Source organism: Vigna unguiculata, chromosome 9 (assembly GCF_004118075.2).
Source record: "Vigna unguiculata cultivar IT97K-499-35 chromosome 9, ASM411807v1, whole genome shotgun sequence".
Lineage (NCBI taxonomy): Eukaryota > Viridiplantae > Streptophyta > Magnoliopsida > Fabales > Fabaceae > Vigna > Vigna unguiculata.
In genome coordinates this window covers 19,435,838-19,456,456 of record NC_040287.1, presented here as the reverse complement: position 1 = coordinate 19,456,456, position 20,619 = coordinate 19,435,838, and the positions used below count along the sequence as shown (strand labels likewise).

The 20,619-nt window shown below is 36.2% G+C and overlaps 1 protein-coding gene and 1 non-coding gene across 2 annotated transcripts; both read left to right on the top strand.

Annotated features, from left to right (window-relative positions):
- The first annotated feature begins 2,057 nt into the window (after positions 1-2,057).
- TRNAR-UCG lies at positions 2,058-2,131 on the top strand. Its single transcript has one exon. It is a non-coding gene; the product is annotated as a tRNA-Arg (tRNA).
- A 5,282-nt stretch (positions 2,132-7,413) lies between these two features.
- LOC114163526 lies at positions 7,414-8,851 on the top strand. Its single transcript, XM_028047833.1, has 2 exons — positions 7,414-7,473; positions 7,610-8,851. The coding sequence occupies exons 1-2, from the start codon at positions 7,414-7,416 to the stop codon at positions 8,849-8,851; spliced, it is 1,302 nt and encodes a 433-aa protein (XP_027903634.1).
- The last annotated feature ends 11,768 nt before the right edge of the window (positions 8,852-20,619 follow it).

Here is a 20,619-nt window from a genome sequence, read left to right as displayed (position 1 = left end):
TTCAAATATAAAATTTAAAAAAAAAATTATAACAATTCTAACATTTGTCTATAAATTATTGATATATAAATATTTGAAACAATATTTAAATAAAGTTCAATGCAAAATATACATTTAAATAAACTTAATTTTGTTAAAAATATCAATTATAATAAAAATACCATTGTAAATTTATATAAAAATTAAATCTGATATAGGGATAAAATTGATTCAGTTTTAAAAAAATTGGGACCAAATTGAGACAAAATAATAAATACGGGGACTACATTGAGACTTTTCACATCCAATATTGACATGTGGCACTGCCACTGCCACATCACCCTGTCTTTGCCACGTGGCACAATGTCAGATTGACACGTGGCAATTTTAATTTTTTTTAAAAAAAATTATAAAAAAGAATTAAAAATTAAAAAAAAATTAAAAAAAATTAAAAAAAATTAAAAAAAAACCACGTGCTGACACGTGGCACATAATTAGCACCGTTACTGGTCAACTAACGAAAAGGAACCAATTGCATAGAATTTTCGAAAATAGGGACTCAATTGAGTAAAATAAAAATGGGGGGACCTACTTGAGATTTCGCTACAAAAATGGGGACCTATGGAATGATTTAACCATTAACTTAATAACATTACAATATCATCACCTATTAATATAATATTATGTATATATAAAAATTGTATACACAATCACGTTTGAAACGATGTGGTAAAAAGCAACGTGCAACTTGAAAGACATGATTAAATTAGGGGTGGATTCTGATATCCGCCACTTTTTCTAATGTTTTACAAACGAACATGCTTTTGACTTGACAAACAATAAGGTCTAATCGATATGACTTAGGAGTTAATGAAATCTTTTACAAAAATCAACTACTATTATCAATTAATCCCAAAAGTTTATGTTATTATTAAATTGAACTATGATATTTGATTTGTCAAATACATCATTTGTATCGCATTTTATTTTCAATTTTACCATTTAAATACAAGTTTTTTAAATTAAAATAATTATGTTTCATGTTTTCACCCCGTAAATACCGCTCTATGATATTTCTGTCGGTTGTATTTTTAATTTAATTGTAATTTCGATTCATATATTTTATAGAATTTTCAATTTTGGTCCTTATTCTTTATTTTTTTCGCAATTGTAGTCCTTTATATTCTAATAATAAGCTATTTTGATCTTTAAATTTTGTTTTACACAATTTTAACCTCTTAAATTTTAATTATTTTTAATTTTGTCTAATTTCCAGTTCAATTTCTTGTAACTTGTTTTAGTATAATATAACATAGTGAAATTGGAAAAAAAGAAATGCATGATAATTATGAAAAATAAATTAGGGGCCAAAATTGTGAATCTTATAAAATATAGGGCCACAAATTATAATTAAACTTATATTAGTTATTACGCATAATTTTAAAAAACTATGATATTTATATTTCATCTTTAAAAGTTAAAAGTAAGTAATGCTTGCACTTTTATTTATAATGTTAAATATAATTTGAATATACAAATTGTTTTGTTTGTTTGTTTTTTTAAATTTTATGTCTGTATATCAATAATATCTGAACCACTGGAATTCTTTGTTTTCTTTCATCCTGTGTGACGTGAACATTATTATCTTCAATTTTGGTAAAACGTGGTCTTTTCTGAATTTTTCTGAATAGACAGGAATGTCAAATTTTGTTTTGCACACAATAATTATGAAGAAGTCGACAACACTATCCTCAACAAACAAAGCAACAATATGGTACTCTCATAACAACAATCAATTTTAGATAAATTTCTTGATGAATGTTTTAAAAATAATAAAAACTCTGTAAATTAGTTTTATTTATGAAAAAGTGAATTTCAATTTTGTTTTTCTAAATTCTTTGTGAAAAAGTTTCTCATAACATATCCTAAGTCATAGGAGGTTCTAGAAGATATGATCTTATAAAATTAGACCTTTTAAATTTTGCAAGCTATTCAAACTTCCATGGTGAAAGTGAAATTATCTTAGGAAACAATTGTAAAGAGTAATGTATTTACTGTATAAGAGGAGAGTAAGCAAGGACCGCATAGCGCAGTGGATTAGCGCGTCTGACTTCGGATCAGAAGGTCGTGGGTTCGACTCCCACTGTGGTCGTTTATTTTTTCCTTTTAACCAGTTTTTTTGTGTGCCGTTCTAATATTGGGTTTTTTTTTTTTTTTTTTTTTTATTTTTTTTTTTTTTATCAGCATTGGCTTTGTTTGTTGTTTTTTCCTGTAACCAATTATTTTTTTGTTGGTGCCTTTAATATTCCTTTTTAACCAATTTTTTGTTTCATAATTAATATTTGTATTTGCGATTTAGAAATCCGTAAAAGAGATTATAGTAAGTGATTCAATTCGTTTGCATAGTAAAGTAATAGAAAAACATTTTTATACATCGCAGAATCAAGAACAATTTAATATGTTTTCTTTTTTCAACACTCCAAGATGTTTTTTCCGAACAAAATAATAATTGACCTTCGAATTTTAAAATGAATAACAGTTTAAATATGACTATTAATCTTAAAAATACCATCTTAATGAACTGAAGTCAGAACATTAATATTATGTGAGAATTAAATATTTCAAAGACAATTTTGAAATAATAATTAAAATAAACTAGTTTAAAATGTTATTTTAATATGATAAAAGTCTTTATATAATTATTAAAATGGAAATCTTAAAACGGAATGTAACATATAATTTAATTATGGTTTAACTGATTTGCTCTTTATTCATTGAGTTTAATCAATTTATTCATAATTTATTTTTACTTTTTTTTTCAATTTAGTCTTTTTTTTTGTCAATTTTCTTTAATTTGGTTTTTTTCTAATGCCATTAGATAATCAACAGAATAATGTTTCGTACCTATTTTTATTGGTTCCTATTCTTTTTTTTTTCTATTTTAAAAAAATGTTTTTGTGTCAAGCAAACTTTGTTTATGTGTCAGAGTCAATATTTTTTTATTCAATTTGATTATTATATTCATTATTTTTGTTGATCTAGTCTCAATATTTTAAAAAAATTGGAACAATTAACAATTTTGTTCATTTCCAAAATGAAATTAAATTTAATCTTTATATAAATATTATACTGATATTTTTATTAAAATTCACATTTTTTATTAAATATTTTTAGTTTATGGTTATAGTTGGTTTAAAATTAGAATGAAGATTTTAAAAGTGGAGAGTAACATCATTGATTTAAAATTTTAAAAGGTTAAAAATCACGTAAAGTAATGGTGTTACTCCTCATCTTATAAAGTAACGGTGTTACTCCTCACTTTTTAACTTCTTAAAATTTTAAAATTCACATGTGATTGTTTAACCTTTTAAAAATTTTAATTAATGATGTTAGTCATCATTCTTTATAATTTTTCGTTCTAATTTTAAACCAAATCTAATCCTAAATTAAAAATATCTAATAAAAATATAAATTTTAATACAAATATCAATATAACATTTATATAAAAATTAAATTTGGTATTAATTTGGATAGGGACATAATTGTTTCATTTAAAATAAAAAAATTGAAGTAACACAATTACTTTATAAAGTGGAGAGTAACGCCATTACTTTATATAATTCTTAGCCTTTTAAAATTTTAAAAAAGTAACGCTACTCCACGTGACAAGATATTGATTTAACATGTGGATATTTTTATAGAATTAAAAAAATTAAAAAATATAAAAAAGCAATGAACTCACATATTAGTGTCCATTAATTATTTAAACAACTTTTAAAAAAATCAAATTAAAAAAAATTATGAAAATTAAGACCAAATTAATATTTAAGCATTTAATTATTTAACCATTTTTTTGGTAGGTTAAGTGAAAGAACGGTTTTTCATATTAAATAAGAAGAATAACTTAAAAAAATTAGGTATAATTATTGATTTGATTTTTTGAGTTTGTTCAATTTGATCCCCGAATTTTTGAAAGGTTCAATTTAGTCCCCAAGTTTTTAGAAGGTTCAGTTTCGTACTTTTATTATTTAAAGTGGTTCAGTTTGGTACCTCCCGTTATATTCTAATTAAATGTTGTTTGTATACCGGTGAACTATCATTGTGCAATAGAAACTTGGGTGAAGTTGTTAGTTGGATTGATTTGTTTGTTGGTTGTAGTTAGGGATGGCAACGGGACGGGACGGGGACAGGTTTAACTATCCCATACTCATCCCCGTAAAAAAAAATCATCCCCATCCCCATACCCAAACCCAACGGGTATCAAAGTTTTATCCCATCCCCATCCCCACCGGGTAGCGGATATAATCTCGTACCCATACCTGTACCCGTTTCCTTACTAGTTCAATATAAATTTTAATTAATTTTTATAAAATAATAAAAAATTATGGTAAAGGAAACATAATATTATCAAATATTCAATATTAGGAGGATGGTTGTTTCTTCGATATCAAATACTTTGAAATAAATTATAATTGTTTACATTTTATATTGGAATACCAAATAAAATTTCATGAGAACTAAAATATTTATTAAATTTGTAAACTGCAAACATTAATGAAACCAAGTTGATAAAATTTAAAAATATTTTTAAAAAGATTTAAAAGAAAAAAATATTCAAATTAAAATGTATTTTAAATGTTTGTTTACTTTAATTTTTTAAATTCTAATGAATCTCTTTTTTTTATACACTAATAAAAACGATAATGCATCACTTAATCAAAATGACGCAAATAACAAATAATAAAGATAATAAAAAATTTCAACATGAATATTGTATCTTTTGAACTCCAATATATGTTGGATGGTGATAAAAAAATATTCATGGCAATTACATTAAATTTTTATATTGTAGTAAATATAAGTTATTTATACAATTATAGTGAAAAATTACAGTATGATTGATATAATGAGTTAGAAAATAAAAAATAATTAGATAAAATGTACTGAAATAGTATTCTACATGATGAAAATAAACAACAAATAAAAATATTAAAAAATTAACAAATGTATGTCTTAGAAATTATTGAAAGAAATCGTACAAAGAAAAACAAATGTATAATTAAGGATATGATAAGATGAAAAATTCCTTAGACATCTAAGAACACTTTTCAAATATCAACACATATACTCAATAGTTGAGAAATAATTGTTTTAGCGAAACAAAAGAGTTCTTCAAATGAAACAAAAAGTTAATAAAAATAAGTAAAAAATTTATTTTATATTACCTAATAAATGAAAGGTTTATGCTATTAAACACTTAAATTGAGAGTATTAAACATACTCATGTGCAAGGAAAATATACAATAAATAAAAATATTAAAAAATAATAGAAATATTCAAATATGAGACATAAAAAAATTTTAATTGACATACATCATTTAACATAATTACATAAATGTTATGATAAGATGAAAAATATATTGGAGATGTGAATGAGTTTCATGACAAACAAAATAATTAGAAGAAATAAAAAATTAAAAAAATGATATATATATATATAGGGTTACTTAATTAATTGTGAATATTTTAATAATTTAAATGATGACAGAGATATGGCGGGGACGGGTTATAGCAGGAATATGTACATCCTCATAACCATCCCCATACCCAATTGAAAAAGTCGGGGATTCCCCATACCCATACCCAGTCAATGTGGGGATTCCCCGTCAAAACGGGGACGGGTTCCGGCAATACCCACGAGGACGAGTTTATTTGTCATCTCTAGTTGTAGTTAACATCATTTTAGTCTCTTTGTTGATGTATCGTTGATCAAGTGTATTCGGTATGGTACTAAATTAATCCATTTTAAAAAATAAGGGTACCAAATTGAATATTTCAAAAATTTGGGAACCAAATTGAACAAACTAAAAAAATTAGGGTACCAAATCAATAATTATACCAAAAAATTAAAAATTTTAACTTTGGTTAGTTATTTACATATTTAATTGATTATAAAAAAATATTTAAATTTATTAATTAAACGTCATTTATATTTTATATTTTAAAAATTTAATGAGCTAACTCACACGTTAAATTTGGTATTAAAAGATTGTAACTTACGTAAAGTAAACTAAATTAAAGAAATTTGCTTTTAAATGAACTGATTATAAAGTTAATCTTTTGAGACATTTTAACGTATAAATATTCTACAATTACTTTTATTTAACTTTACAATAAGATGAAAAAAAAGAGTTACATTAGTCCGTGTAAAGTCCCATTTAATTAATAAACGTAATTAAAAGAAACGTCACACACAAATAGTACGACAGCGCAGTCCTGGGGTTCTTAACCCAACCCCTACAAAGCTAGGCACACCACGATGCCAAAAGAAAAACAGTTGAGAGGTCTAACAATTACAGGTAGAGTAATAAAGCATATAGCAATACATGGGACAAAGCCCTAAAGAAAGCCCAAAGAAACTAAGATTCAGCCCATGCAAATTATGCAGCAGAACCATCACCTCCCTGTTGCCTGCGGGTGTTCCTCGCATCTGCCTGCGGGAAAATTAATTAATTAAATAATTAATTAATTAATAAATGCGGGTAGAAGGCTCCTTTATGGCTTTAATTGTTGTTTATTGTGATGTGGAAAAGTACTAGCTCAAGTGGTTGAGAGTACTTTGGTTTGTGTGAGAGGACTTGGGTTTGAGTCCTAAGTATGCCAATTATGTGTGATTGTTTTGTTATTGATTTTTAAGAATATGAATGAGTAGGTGATTGGTATTGTAAACTATTGTTGATTTGTGAGTATCACCAAATGTGGTTTGGTATAGTGGTTGTGCTTTGGCCTTATAAGTGGAAAGTCACAGGTTCAAACCTTAGTGGGCAAAGAATAAGCTTTATTTTTGCTAACTAATAGTTGTGGTATGAATGTGAAGGGGTAAAGAAAAGCCTAGCAGAATGGGGCAACCAAGGGGCTGAGAAATTATCAAATACGTAACATTGAAGAGGAATTAAAAGCCCAAAACTTTTGGGTGTGCAAGGGCTGAATTATGTGCGTTTACTTGAGTTGTATTTTTGTGTGGTGTGCTCAATTGGGGTCTGAATTTGGTATGCTTTTAGGGGTTGTATATGCAGTTGTGATTGAGTAATTGTGTATTATTGCTGTTGTGCAATTTCTGGAATATAACACGTAAGTGTATGTGGGTTTGGGGTTTTTACGTAGTTCTTTTGGGGAAGTAATGAGATGGTGTCAAATGAGATGAAAATTCAATTATTAAGCATGATTCTGATGTACTTGTGCAACTACGTTGTGTTGATAATGGTTGGTTGATGTTTTGGTATGATTTTGGACGAAGTGAGTGCGTGAACAGACTCGAAACCCTGCAAGTCTCGCCCAAGCGGGTCCATCTCGCCTAAGCGAGAGTTGCAGAGTTCCACGTAGAGTTCTGATTCGTGGGTCTCGCCTAGGCGACCAATGAGGGGTTTGAGCGACATGGTCTCTCGCTCAGGCGAGAGGCACTCGCCTAAGAAAGTTCGCGAGGAGAACTTGGAGGTTTGAGCGCGATTTCTCGCCCAGGCGAGAGGCTTTGGCGTTTTGAGCGACTGACACTCTCGCCTAGGCGAGAGTGGTTCGCCTAAGCGAGTTCTCGAAGTGTGTTCATGTTGGTTTTGTCGCTTTCTCGTCTAAGCGAGGTTTGTTTGTTATTGGGCCAACTGTGGAGGATTTCCTATGCCACAAGCCAGCAGAGTTCACTGGCAAGGCCTCCCCTGATGAAGCGAATGCATGGCTCCGCAAGTGCGAGAAGATTTTCAGGGTGATGAACTGTGAGGATGAGCAGAAGCTGCTCTGTGCTACCTATCTGCTGAATAAGGATGCAGAGTATTGGTGGACAGGTATGCAACAACAGATGGAGACTCGGAAGGAGCCGGCTACTTGGGAAAACTTCAGGACTCGTTTCCTGGAGAAATATTTTCCAAACACTGTCAGACAGGATCGGGAGGCAGAATTCCTTCCACTGCAGCAAGGAGATATGTCAGTACAGGAGTACATCAACAAATTTGAACACTTGGCGAGATACTCCTCACAAAATATGACTGAGGAGTGGAGGTGCTTGAAGTTTGAGCGAGGACTCAAACATGAGTTGAAGAAGGTGGTGACGCCTCTGAGAGAGAGGAGATTCCCGGTCTTGGTGGAACAGGCCAAGAGTGCTGAACATTTAGAGAAGGGCCCCAGTCCTATTGTGAGCCGACATCAGAAGAATGTCACGGAGGCTAGGCAGATGAAAAAGCCGTATAGCCGACCTCAGACATCTCAGGGTCCCAGTTGCTACCAGTGTGGCGGACCCCACCTGAAGAGAAATTGTTCACAGCTGGCAGGTGGAGTAGGAGGGTCAGAAGACCATCGCAAGTGTTTTATATGCGACAAACCGGGACACTTCACCAACAACTGTCTAGAAAAGAAGAGTCTAGTCACGAAGAAACCTGCAGCATCGCCAGCAGAGCGAGCTAGGGCAGCGGGCAGAGTCTTTGCCTTGACCACCACAGAGGCTACACAGTCAGGTAATCTTATCCTTGAACCTTGTATGCTGTTTGGTAATTTAGTGTTGGTATTGTTTGATTCCGGGGCAACCCATTCTTTTATTTCTAATGTGTGCGTGGGGAGATTGCAATTGGTGACACGTGATTTGGGATGTGAGTTGCTGGTTTCAACTCCCTCCTCAGGTCAAGTGGCTACCAGTTCGGTCTGCGTTGGGTGTTCTATGGAGGTGGCAGGTCGTAGATTCAAGGTGAACCTGGTGTGCTTGCCTTTGTATGGATTGGACGTAATCTTGGGGATGGACTGGCTGTCTAACAATCACGTCATAATTGATTATGGACGACACAGTTTGGTATTCCCAAAGCATGAAGGACTGGAGTTAATCTCGGCTTAGAGGGCGATAAACGAAGTAGAAGCCGGAGCCACCTGCTTTATGATAGTGGCTCATACAGAAAAGAATAGTACCACCAAGAAGATCAGTGTGATTCCAGTCGTGGAGGAGTATGCCGACGTATTTCCAGATGAAATACCCGAGTTGCCACCGAGTAGGGATGTGGATTTCTCCATTGATCTCATCCTTGGGGCTGGTCCAGTATCCATGGCGCCTTATAGAATGGCACCCGTAGAGTTGGCAGAGTTGAAGAAGCAAATAGAAGATTTGCTTGAGAAGAAGTTCATTCGGCCGAGCGCATCACCTTGGGGAGCACCGGTACTGCTAGTAAAGAAAAAGGATGGCAGTTCGAGGTTGTGTGTTGACTACCGTCAGTTGAATAAGCTGACCATAAAGAATAAGTATCCGCTGTCGCGGATAGATGATCTGTTGGATCAACTGAGGGGAGCCGCAATGTACTCTAAGATTGACTTGAGGTCTAGATACCATCAGATCTTAGTCAAACCGGAGGATGTGCAGAAGACGACGTTCAGGTCACGATACAGCCATTACGAGTATGTAGTGATGCCATTCGGGGTGACAAATGCTCATGCTATTTTCATGGACTACATGAACAAAATATTCCGACCGTACCTTGATCAGTTGGTTGTCGTGTTTATTGACGACATATTGATATACTCAGAGGATCGGGTTGTACATGCATATCATTTGAGAGTGGTGCTAGGAATTCTTAAAGAGCATAAACTGTATGGGAAGCTGTCAAAGTGTGAGTTTAGGTTGGATGAGGTATAGTTCTTGGGTCATGTAATCTCAGCCCAAGGTATATCGGTGGATTCAGCGAAGACTGAAACAGTGGTGAAGTGGGAAAGGCCACAGATGGTTACTGAGGTGAGGAGCTTCTTGGGTCTGGCGGGTTATTACAGGCGGTTTGTGAAGGGGTTCTTCAAGCTGGTGAGTCCCTTAACTCAACTCACTAGGAAGGACCAACCTTTCTCTTGGACAGACGAGTGTGAGGTCTGCTTTGAGGATATCAAAAGGAGATTGACTACTGCACCCATATTGGCTATTACTGACACCTCCAAGACGTTTGAGGTATACTGTGATGCTTCATACCAGGGTCTAGGTTGTGTGTTGATGCAGGAGAAACGGCCTATTGCTTATGCATCTCGTCAGTTGAAGGTGCATGAGAAAAACTATCCTACACACGATTTAGAATTGGCGGCGGTGGTTTTTGCTCTAAAAACATGGAGGCACTACTTGTATGGGGCACAATTTCAGGTATTCAGTGATCACAGGAGCTTGAAATACTTGTTTGATCAAAAAGAATTGAATATGAGGTAGAAGCGCTGGATGGAATACCTGAAGGACTACGACTTTGAGCTATTGTACCATCTTGGTAAGGCTAATGTTGTAGCAGACGCTTTGAGCAGGAAGAAATCTCATGTGTCGGCCATGATGATTAAGGAGTTGAAGTTGATCGAGAAGCTGCGAGATATGAATCTGGGATTGGATATGGAGACAGATCACATACGGTGCAGCATGTTGAGGATCACTAATGAATTCTTGGATGAGGTTCGGGTGGAATAGGGTAAGGATCAGGAATTGCAGCATATCATTAGTGAATTGGGCACAAAGAAGAGAAAAGACTTCAGGATGGGTAGAGATGGCATCCTGCGATTCAGAGAGAGGGTGTGTGTACCCAACAATCAGGTGTTGAGGAAAATGCTCTTGGATGAAGGGCATAAGAGTCGTCTTAGCATACACCCAAGTTTGACTAAGATGTACAAGGACTTGAAGGCGACTTTCTGGTGGACTGGTATGAAAAGTGATGTGGCAGACTATGTAGCATCTTGCCTAGTGTGTCAGAAAGCGAAAATAGAGCATCAGAGGCCAGGTGGTACGTTAGAGCCTCTTGAGATTCTTCAGTGGAAATGGGACAACATTTCCATGGATTTTGTTACCCATCTACCGAGGTCAGTGAGGGGGCATGATTCTATATGGGTAATAGTGGATCGATTGACGAAGTGCGCTCACTTTCTACCTATTAATCAGAAGATGTTCCTAGATAAGCTGGCAGAGTTGTACGTCAGGGAGATAGTCAGATTACACGGTGTGTCTGAGAGTATCATATCGGATAGAGATCCGAGGTTTACCTCGAGGTTCTAGCAGTCGTTGCAGAACACTATGGGTACTCAGTTGAGGATGAGCTCGACATATCATCCTCAGACAGATGGCCAATCTGAGAGAACCATACAGTCTTTGGAGGACTTATTGAGAACATGTGTTTTGGACCACCTCGGGACTTGGAGTGATGTGCTACCACTAGTGGAGTTCACTTATAATAACAGCCACCATTCCAGCATCGGGATGGCACCGTACGAGGCCTTGTATGGCAGGAGGTGTCGAACACCTTTGTGTCGGTAGCAGGATGGGGAAGCTGTGGTACTTGGTCCAGAGTTCTTACAACAGACCACGGAGAAGGTCAGGGTAATACAGGAACGAATGCGTGTAACTCAAAGTCGGCAGAAATCCTACGCAGATAAGAGGAGAATGCCACTCGAGTTTGAGGCGGGTGACCATGTATTTCTCAGAGTTACACCTACAACAGGTATTGGGAGAGCATTGAAGTCGAGGAAGTTGACCCCTCGATTCATCGGTCCATACTAGATTACGAGGCGAATTGGACCGGTGGCGTATGAGATTGCATTGCCACCTCACTTTGGAAACCTGCATAATGTTTTCCACGTATCACAGTTGAGGAAGTACGTGGCGGATCCTACTCATGTGTTGGAGCAGGATGATGTTCAGGTGCGTGAGAACCTGACTCTAGGAGTTGGACCGGTGAGGATTCTAGATTCTCAAGTCAAACAGCTCAGAGGGAAGGAGATTCGGACTATGAAGGTTCTCAGGGACGAGGCAACCCAAGAGATGACTTGGGAGATGGAAGATCTCATGAGGAAGTCCTATCTTCACCTCTTTACTAGTAAGTTCTATTTTCGAGGACGAAAACTTTTAAAGGTGGGGGAATTGTAAGACCCGGGAAAATTAATTAATTAATTAATTAATTAATTAATAAATGCGGGTAGAAGGCGCCTTTATGACATTAATTGTTGTTTATTGTGATGTGAAAAAGTACTAGCTCAAGTGGTTGAGAGTACTTTGGTTTGTGTGAGAGGACTTGGGTTCGAGTCCTAAGTATGCCAATTATGTGTGATTGTTTTGTTATTGATTTTTAAGAATATGAATGAGTAGGTGATTGGTATTGTAAACTATTGTTGATTTGTGAGTATCACCAAATGTGGTTTGGTATAGTGGTTGTGCTTTGGCCTTATGAGTGGAAGGTCACGGGTTCAAACCTTAGTGGGCAAAGAATAAGCTTTATTTTTGATAACTAATAGTTGTGGTATGAATGTGAAGGGGTAAAGAAAAGCCTAGCAGAATGGGGCAACCAATGGGGCTGAGAAATTATAAAATACGTAACATTGAAGAGGAATTAAAAGCCCAGACTCATTTTAGGTAAAAGGAAGGGTTTTGGCATTTGTGGTGAACTGCTATAGTGAGGGGCACAAAATTGAGAGTGTGTGCGGAACTTTTGGGTGTGCAAGGGCTGAAGCAAGAGGGAGGTTGGAAATCAAGGTGTTGTCTTCTCAATTTTGAGCACTAATTCCAGGTTAGGGGTCTGAATTTTGTATGCTTTTAGGGGTTGTATATGCAATTGTGATTGAGTAATTATGTATTATTGGTGTTGTGCAATTTCTGGAATATAACACGTAAGTGTATGTGGGTTTGGGGTTTTTACGTAGTTCTTTTGGGGAAGTAATGAGATGGTGTCAAATGAGATGAAAATTCAATTATTAAGCATGATTCTGATGTACTTGTGCAACTACGTTGTGTTGATAATGGTTGGTTGATGTTTTGGTATGATTTTGGACGAAGTGGGTGCGTGAACAGACTCGAAACCATGCAAGTTTCACCCAAGCGGGTCCATCTCGCCTAAGCGAGAGTTGCAGAGTTCCATGTAGAGTTCTGATTCGTGGGTCTCACTTAGGCGATCAAGGAGGGGTTTGAGCGACATGGTCTCTTGCTCAGGCGAGAGGCACTCGCCTAAGCGAGTTCACGAGGAGAACTTGGAGGTTTGAGCGCGATTTCTCGCCCAGGCGAGAGGCTTTAGAGTTTTGAGCGACTGACACTCTCCCCTAGGCGAGAGTGGTTCGCCTAAGCGAGTTCTCGAAGTGTGTTCATGTTGGTTTTGTCGATTTCTCGTCTAAGCGAGGTTTGTTTGTTGTTGGCGAAAGTGTGACTCGCCCAGGCGAGGGGATCTCGCCTAAGCGAGATAACGTGCTGTGGTCACTGTTTTAAGCTCGCTCAGGCGAGGTGAGCTAGCCCAAGCGACGCAAAAGGCTTAACTTGGGCGAGTGTCCCAGGCTTAAGCGAATTGATGCGAGTTGCTATGTTTTACATGTGCTTGTGAGTGCATTTTGGCTGATTATGCCAAGTTTAGATTGTATGTGCATGTGGTGGGATGTCTGGGCTTGAAGGACTAAGTCCAATAAGGGTCTGGGATGTGCTCGGTGGTTGGACACATGATGGGCATGGAACTGGTTGAGTTCCCGTCGGCTACTAATGGGCGAGGAGTCCTTAGTATGGTGATTGCATGTGTCAGGCGCACGATGGGCAAGGAACTGTGATGTTCCCATCGGTTACTATTGGGCGAGGAGTCCATAGTATGGTGATTTCGTGCGTGCCAGGGTCCAAGTGTGAGACTTGGATGTTTATACTACAGGCGAGGAGTCTGTAGGGCAGGACTATGAGCGAGATAGGCTCATAGGGTTGGACCACGAATGAGTTAGTTTCGTGGGAGCACAGGGAAGTCCCAAGACCTAGTTCATGCATATGACTCATGAAGGACTATGAGGTCATGGTTTGGGTAATTTGGAAATTATGAAGTTATTTATGTTATTTTGGGTTGGGAAATATACTCATAAGCATGTTTATTTCACATACATCTGTTTATATTTTATTGTGCATAGCTCACCCTATCTATGTGTGTGGCAATGATCGGATATCTTGTTATCCGGGAGCAGATGATGTGACAGATGGGCCAGGAGATGCATAGACTCGGAGCGAGGGCTAGCAGGGGATATTTTGTATATACATATAGTATATGTTGATGTTTTTGTTTTGAGAACCTCATGTAAATTTGGCGGGAGCCATTGTTTTTAATTCCTTTTCATGAAATTTTGGATTCTTGGTTTATGACTTTATATCTATTAAAGTTTTAAATTTCCCGTGTTTTTGGGAAATAGTTTATATTAAATGTGAACTTATTTGTAATTCCGTTATTATTTATTTATTATCAAGCATTATTCCTTAGGGATGTTACACCTCGCCCAACACCTCACTTAGGCTGAAGGGTCTCGCTCAGGCGAGAGGCTCTTGCTCAGGCGAGAGGCTCTCGCTCAAGCGAGCCCCCTTCGCCTAGACGAGGGCTAAAAAAAGGGGAACAATAGCTCACGCGGGATCTCGCTTAGGCGAGACCCCTCTCGCTTGGGTGAGATGCTTGCTCGCTCAAGAGCAAAGTGGGTCGCTTGAGCGACCGCTCACGTGAAACATCTTGGCCGAGCCTCTGTTAATCTCGCCTAGCCGAGACAGGCTCGCTTGGGCGAGAAAACCAGAGCTCACCACTGTTCTCTCGTGCATTACTACACAACAGATCACCAATGGCACAAAAATTATCATACCCCAGTTCGTACAACATACCAAACATATCTAAACGGCAAAACAGAGGCACAAACAATATCACTCAAAAGAAAAGGGCAAACCCTAGCTTCCCGTTCCTGGAAATGGGTTACCCGAGGCTTCGACACGAAACCACGGAGCATAACAGCTCGAGAGGTAGACTAGGAAACTGGTGGAACAAAGGAACAGTAGGAAAACAATATTATTATCGAACCCTAAACAGAGGAATACGAAAAAGAGCTTTAGGGGGTAAGGGTAGTAGGTTTAAAATCACTTACATGGAGCAGAAAGCAATAGTTGAGCTTTGAGCGGACTGGTTCGAGATGGGAAAGTAAACCCTAGCAGAGCTCTAGTGGTACAATTGAGAGAGACGGCTGCCAATCTGTGAATGAATGAAAGTGGAAGCGTTAGAGCAACTTGGGATCAGCTTTATCCTTTGGGCCAGCTCCTTGGCCCATCAGATTTGGGGCAGCCATTTTTGTTAAAAGGGGTACAAAAGAATAGGGCCTTACAGTCCGTTTTGATTGATCCCTCGTTAGACTACAAAATTGGAAAAAGCGAGGTGATTATCATCTATAACAAAAAATATATATATATATATATATATATATATATTTTTTTTTTTCATATTTCGTTATTTTAAATTTACTTTTAATTATTTTTTAAAAAATTAATTATTTATAACAATATATAAAGATAATATATTCTCTTGTATACATATTTTATTATTTCAGTTTTATTCTTAATTATTATTTTAAAAACTTTTTTTTATTTTTAACCATATTAAAAACTTCTTTTGTATATATTTTATTTTTCTAATTTTATATTTAACAACTATTTTCAAAATTAATTATGTATTTTTTATTGATTTTAATTCAAATTTATTTAAAAATTAAAAAATACGATAACTGTAACGCCCCATTTAATTTATATACATAAAATTAAAGGAAACGTCACACAGAGATAAATCAACAATGCAGTCCTGGTGTTCATAACGTCACCCCTACAAAACCAGGCACACCACGATGCCAACTAAAAGTAGGATAACCGATTACTTAAGAGTTTACAATATAACAACTACGAATACAGGGGTCATAGCCCTAAAGAAAACATGAAAAGAAGAAGCGTGAGATCTAGCCCAGATGGCTAAGCTACCGGATCACCGTTTCCCTGCTGACCACGAGAACTTCGCCCATCTGCTCCCATCAACCAAGTCGATGATCATCGCAAGAAAGAACAGCCACATACATCACAACCATGCAACAAAACGGGTAAGCTAGAGCCAAACAACATATTCAACATGCAAATCAAATATACTTTCATCATCTCATCCATAGAGCAACCAAACATATTATGACTCTTCATTCAATACACTACGACTCGACTCGACTCATCCGGATACGTATAACTTGGTCGGATTCAGCGGATGCTTGCACTTGTGTGGATACCTCTGCTCGAACCTGAGCTGCTCGATCCCTGAGCTATGTAATACAAGTGTTATGATGAATCAAAATCTCTCCCACCACAAGGTTAGCCCTTAATGAGTTTCAGACCTCCTGCTACTCCCACCACAAGAGTCAGTCCGCTCTAAGTGAGACTAACTGACTCCTCGGAGCGTCAGGATGCAACCTTACCTTGAATCCTTACCTAGTTATACAGATGGGGCACCACCATGAATACCCACTAGCAGGGGCCATAGAATTACGTCCCGACCACTGAAGCGCGACCCCGGAGGTCTCACCTAGAGACCCCAAGGAAATTACACGCTGACACGGACCAACATTCGTAAAATCAGCAATAAAAGAATATTAAATAATATTATCAATTCCTTATCAACCCTTGAAGTTAAATCCTCATATCAATCACATCCCAAATCCATACCTCTGATCATCACCACCCCAAAGAGTCTAGGGTCTCATCTCATGTCAAAATCATGTTCTTTTAAATTCCAAACCACACATTCATTTTACATGCTAAGTCTCATACCAACCCATTCATCCACAATTCATGAATCATGCCAAAAAAATATACTTCATACTCCATTACATACATGTCCATTGTCATACAATCATACTCAACCAAGATAAATTATTCGGGAACCCTCAAACATCCAAAACACAGCACTGTCTCGCCTAGCACCTCGCTCAGGCTGAGGGATCTCGCTCAGGCGAGACGTCTCGCTCAGGCGAGCCTCCCCCTCGCCTAGGCGAGAGCACAAAAACAAGTGTGTGGGCATCACGGGATCTCGCTTAAGCGAGATCCCTCTCGCCTGGGCGAGTTGCCTGCTCGCTCAAAAGATGAGCGAGCCGCCTAGGCGAGCTTTCGCGCAGGAGCTCTATGTGAGCTCCCTGTTTCATCTCGCTTAGGCGAGACGGACTCGCCTGGGCGAGATTAACAGGTCTCGCCACTGTTTTTCACTGTACAACCATGTTTTCCGGCCAAACCACACATGCAAAGCACTCTCACACATCCATACGACAGATCCAACCGCACAAACAACAAATAACTCATAAACAGTTCAAAAAGGGACTCGAAACTAGAACCCTAACTTCCCGTACCTGGGATTCAAGCTAGCAAACGCTCCGACACGGGACCCCGAGATGCACCAACTCAAAGATGGCTCGCAGAACTGGCTGGACAGCGAAAAAGAATCAAGGAAACTGAGTCAACAGAGGCTCGTTAACTGGAAATATGAAACAAGGTAGCGAAATGTGAATCAGTACGGCTGGGGAAGGCACTTACATGGAGTAGAAGCCCCTTTTTGCTTACGTGACAGTCGAACGGAAACCCTAGCGGAAAGGGGGTGGCGGCTGCAGCTCAAGGCAAGGCAAAACTTTTTCTGAAAATGGCAAGGAACTCTAGGTTTAGGGCAGACCTAAGAATTTTATACATTGGGCCGGCCTTAGGCCCACTCACAAGGGCAGCCCATCAACTTTAAGGCAGAATATGAAAATGGGGCCTTACAATAACACTTGTATTTTCGTTAGTTATATATAAGCACAGTTAGTTATACAAATGTTTTTAAGTTTTTTATTAGTTAATTAATATTAATAATTAAATAAATAAAAGAATTATTATATTTACTCATATATAAAATTAATTTATGATAATTAATTATTAAAATTTAATGTATGAGCTAATAATTTAAGATGTAATATTATTATATATTTATATTCTTTAAATAATACGATATAGAAAAAAAAATAATTTTTTAAATTCTATTTTATTTTAATTTTTAATTTTAAAAATATACCAACTTGTCCCGTTTATCTTTAGTATAATGATGTAATAGGTAAAACACGCCATAAACAAATAGATGGGTTAAAAAATAGGATAATGATTCAATGTCTTAGTTTTTTGACCCAAATTTTACTCGCCTACGTGGCATGAGTTATTTTAATGTTTTGTAAATATGAAAAGAGAACTGACGTGTGAGGTTATGAATGGTTTGTAGGTCACGCGCTTGCACAGGAAAACTGAGAAAAAACAAGTGAAGACTGTGGTTTTGGGAAAACAGAGAGTGTAATTTTGGGAAAGGAAAACAGAGGCGGGCTTTGTGGCTGCTGTAGCTTCCTCCACAATCGCTGCTGCAGCTTCCTCCACAATTGTAAGCCCTAATTTTGGTGTTCTTTTTCTCCAAATCAAAGGCCAATTTGGTATGTTTTACTTCTCCGATTGCAATCCCGTATTTTTGTGTTGTTCTTCCCCAAATGAAACCCTATTGTCGTATGTTCTTGTTCCTCGATTGAAATGCCATTTTTATGTGTTGTTTTTCCCCAAATCGATGCTCTCCCAATCCTAAATGTTGTTGTGGACTGTTAATTCGAAATGTGAACGGGTTTGTGTAAGCAAAAATGCTTCGAATGTGCGAATGCTTTTGAAGAAGAAGCGTTTCGACAATTAAGCTTGGGTGGGTACAAAATGCGAACTGCAGTTGTGTTGTTGGATGTTAGAAAGTGAGTTTGTTGTTTTCGACATTTAGGCTTGGGTGGGTACAAAATGTAAACTGGATTTGTGTTGTTGGATGTTAAAAAGTTAGTTTGTTGGTTTTTGACTATGTTATGTGTAATTTTATTGATCTGTGCCAAATTTGTTTAAATTAAATTTGGTTAATGCGTTTCATAATTTCAGGTCAGTTGACATGAGTGACGTTAGTGAAGGTTTCGAAGGTAGTGAAGGTTGTGAAGTTGGAGATTGTAGTGATATAAGTCAGTTATTTTAGTTTTTGTTGCTTTGTAACTTAATTTATATTTCAGTAGAATAAGTTTAACCTATGGTTTTTAATATGAATATTTGCAGATTAATTTCAGGCATTCTTGTAGAACACAATATATTGGTTTGTTGAACAAGAAGTTAAGTGTGGAGCAAAAACAATGTATTCAAGGAACACCGTCACTGAGTTTCATGACACAATCTTTTGTGTGAGGTTGACCAAATATCAAAGTCGAAAGTCTCATCTGGTATATGTCATTTTCAAGTTTTCTATTTTCATTAACCAAATGTTAACCTCACATTAATTGGGAAACTGAAATTTTTTTTACGTTTTTTGCCAATCAGGACCTTAACACCAAATTTACTACCTTGATCAGGAGCAAGCATATCAATCAGGTTGTTCTTAGTGGTCCTAATAGTGCTGTAGTATGCAAACTTCTAATTTCAGATTCACCCCGCTCCACCAAAATTGGGAAGGTCTGGAAGGAATTTTGCAATGAACATCAATTGAAAGAAGGAGATCGTGTGCTCTTTCAAGTGGATCACGCTGATGTCGATGAATTCATTACAGTCTTTGTCAACAAATGTTTGTGTGACGAGTAACTATGATGTTCAAACAATTAGATGTGATGTTATGTATGTTAAAGTTTTTTGTTAAATCTGATATTTGTGTTTTGTGGTGAATGAGGTCCTACATTAATTATAACCAACTATATTGATCTTTTAAATTATATGTATTCCTTGTGGTATTAGAATGAACTGTACTTTTCTAAGTGAATAAGTGTCTTTTTCAAGCCTAAATTTCGTACGAGCAGTACTGGAACTGGTTTTGAAGTGTTTTTTTTCAAAAAACACTAGTTTGGACACAATGCAAAACACATCCAAATAATTCCATCAACGTGAATCATCAGTAAACAACTCAAAGGAGTAAGTACAAATGAATATAGAAAAAATAACCAACAATTGTGGTACTAGAATGAATTGTATTTTTCTGCTTGAATAAGTGTCTTTTTCTACTTGAATAAGTGTCTTTTTCAAGTCTAGATTTGGTACGAGTAGCCTTGGAACTGGTTTTCAAATGTCTTTTTACATAAGAAATGGTTTCGACACAATGCAAAACACATCCAAATAATTCCATCAACGTGAATAATCAGTAAACAACTCAAAGAAATAAGTAGAAATGAAGATAGAAAAAATAACCATCATTTGTGGTTTTAGAATGAACTGTACTTTTCTGCTTGAATAAGTGTCTTGTTCAAGTCTAGATTTGGTACGAGCAGTATTGGAACTGATTTTCAAATGTCTTTTTACATAAAAACTAGTTTGGACACAATGCAAAATACATCCAAATAATTCCATCAACGTGAATCATCAGTACATAACTCAAATAAGTAAGTAGAAATGAAGATAGAAAAAATAACCAACATTTGTGGTACTAGAACGAACTGTACTTTTCTGCTTGAATAAGTGTCTTGTTCAAGTCTAGATTTGGTACGAGCAGTACTGGAACTAGTTTTCAAATGTCTTTTTACATAAAAACTCGTTTATACACAATGCAAAACACATCCAAATAATTCTATCAACGTGAATCATCAGTAAACAGCTCAAAGAAGTAAGTAGAAATGAAGATAGAAAAATAACCAACATTTGTTGTACTAGAATGAACTGAACTTTTATGCTTGAATAAGTGTCTTTTTCAAGTCTAGAATTGGTAAGAGCAGTACTGAAATTATTTTTCAAATGTCCTTTTACATAAGAAATGATTTCGACACAATGCAAAATACATCCAAATAATTCCATCATCGTGAATCATCGGTAAA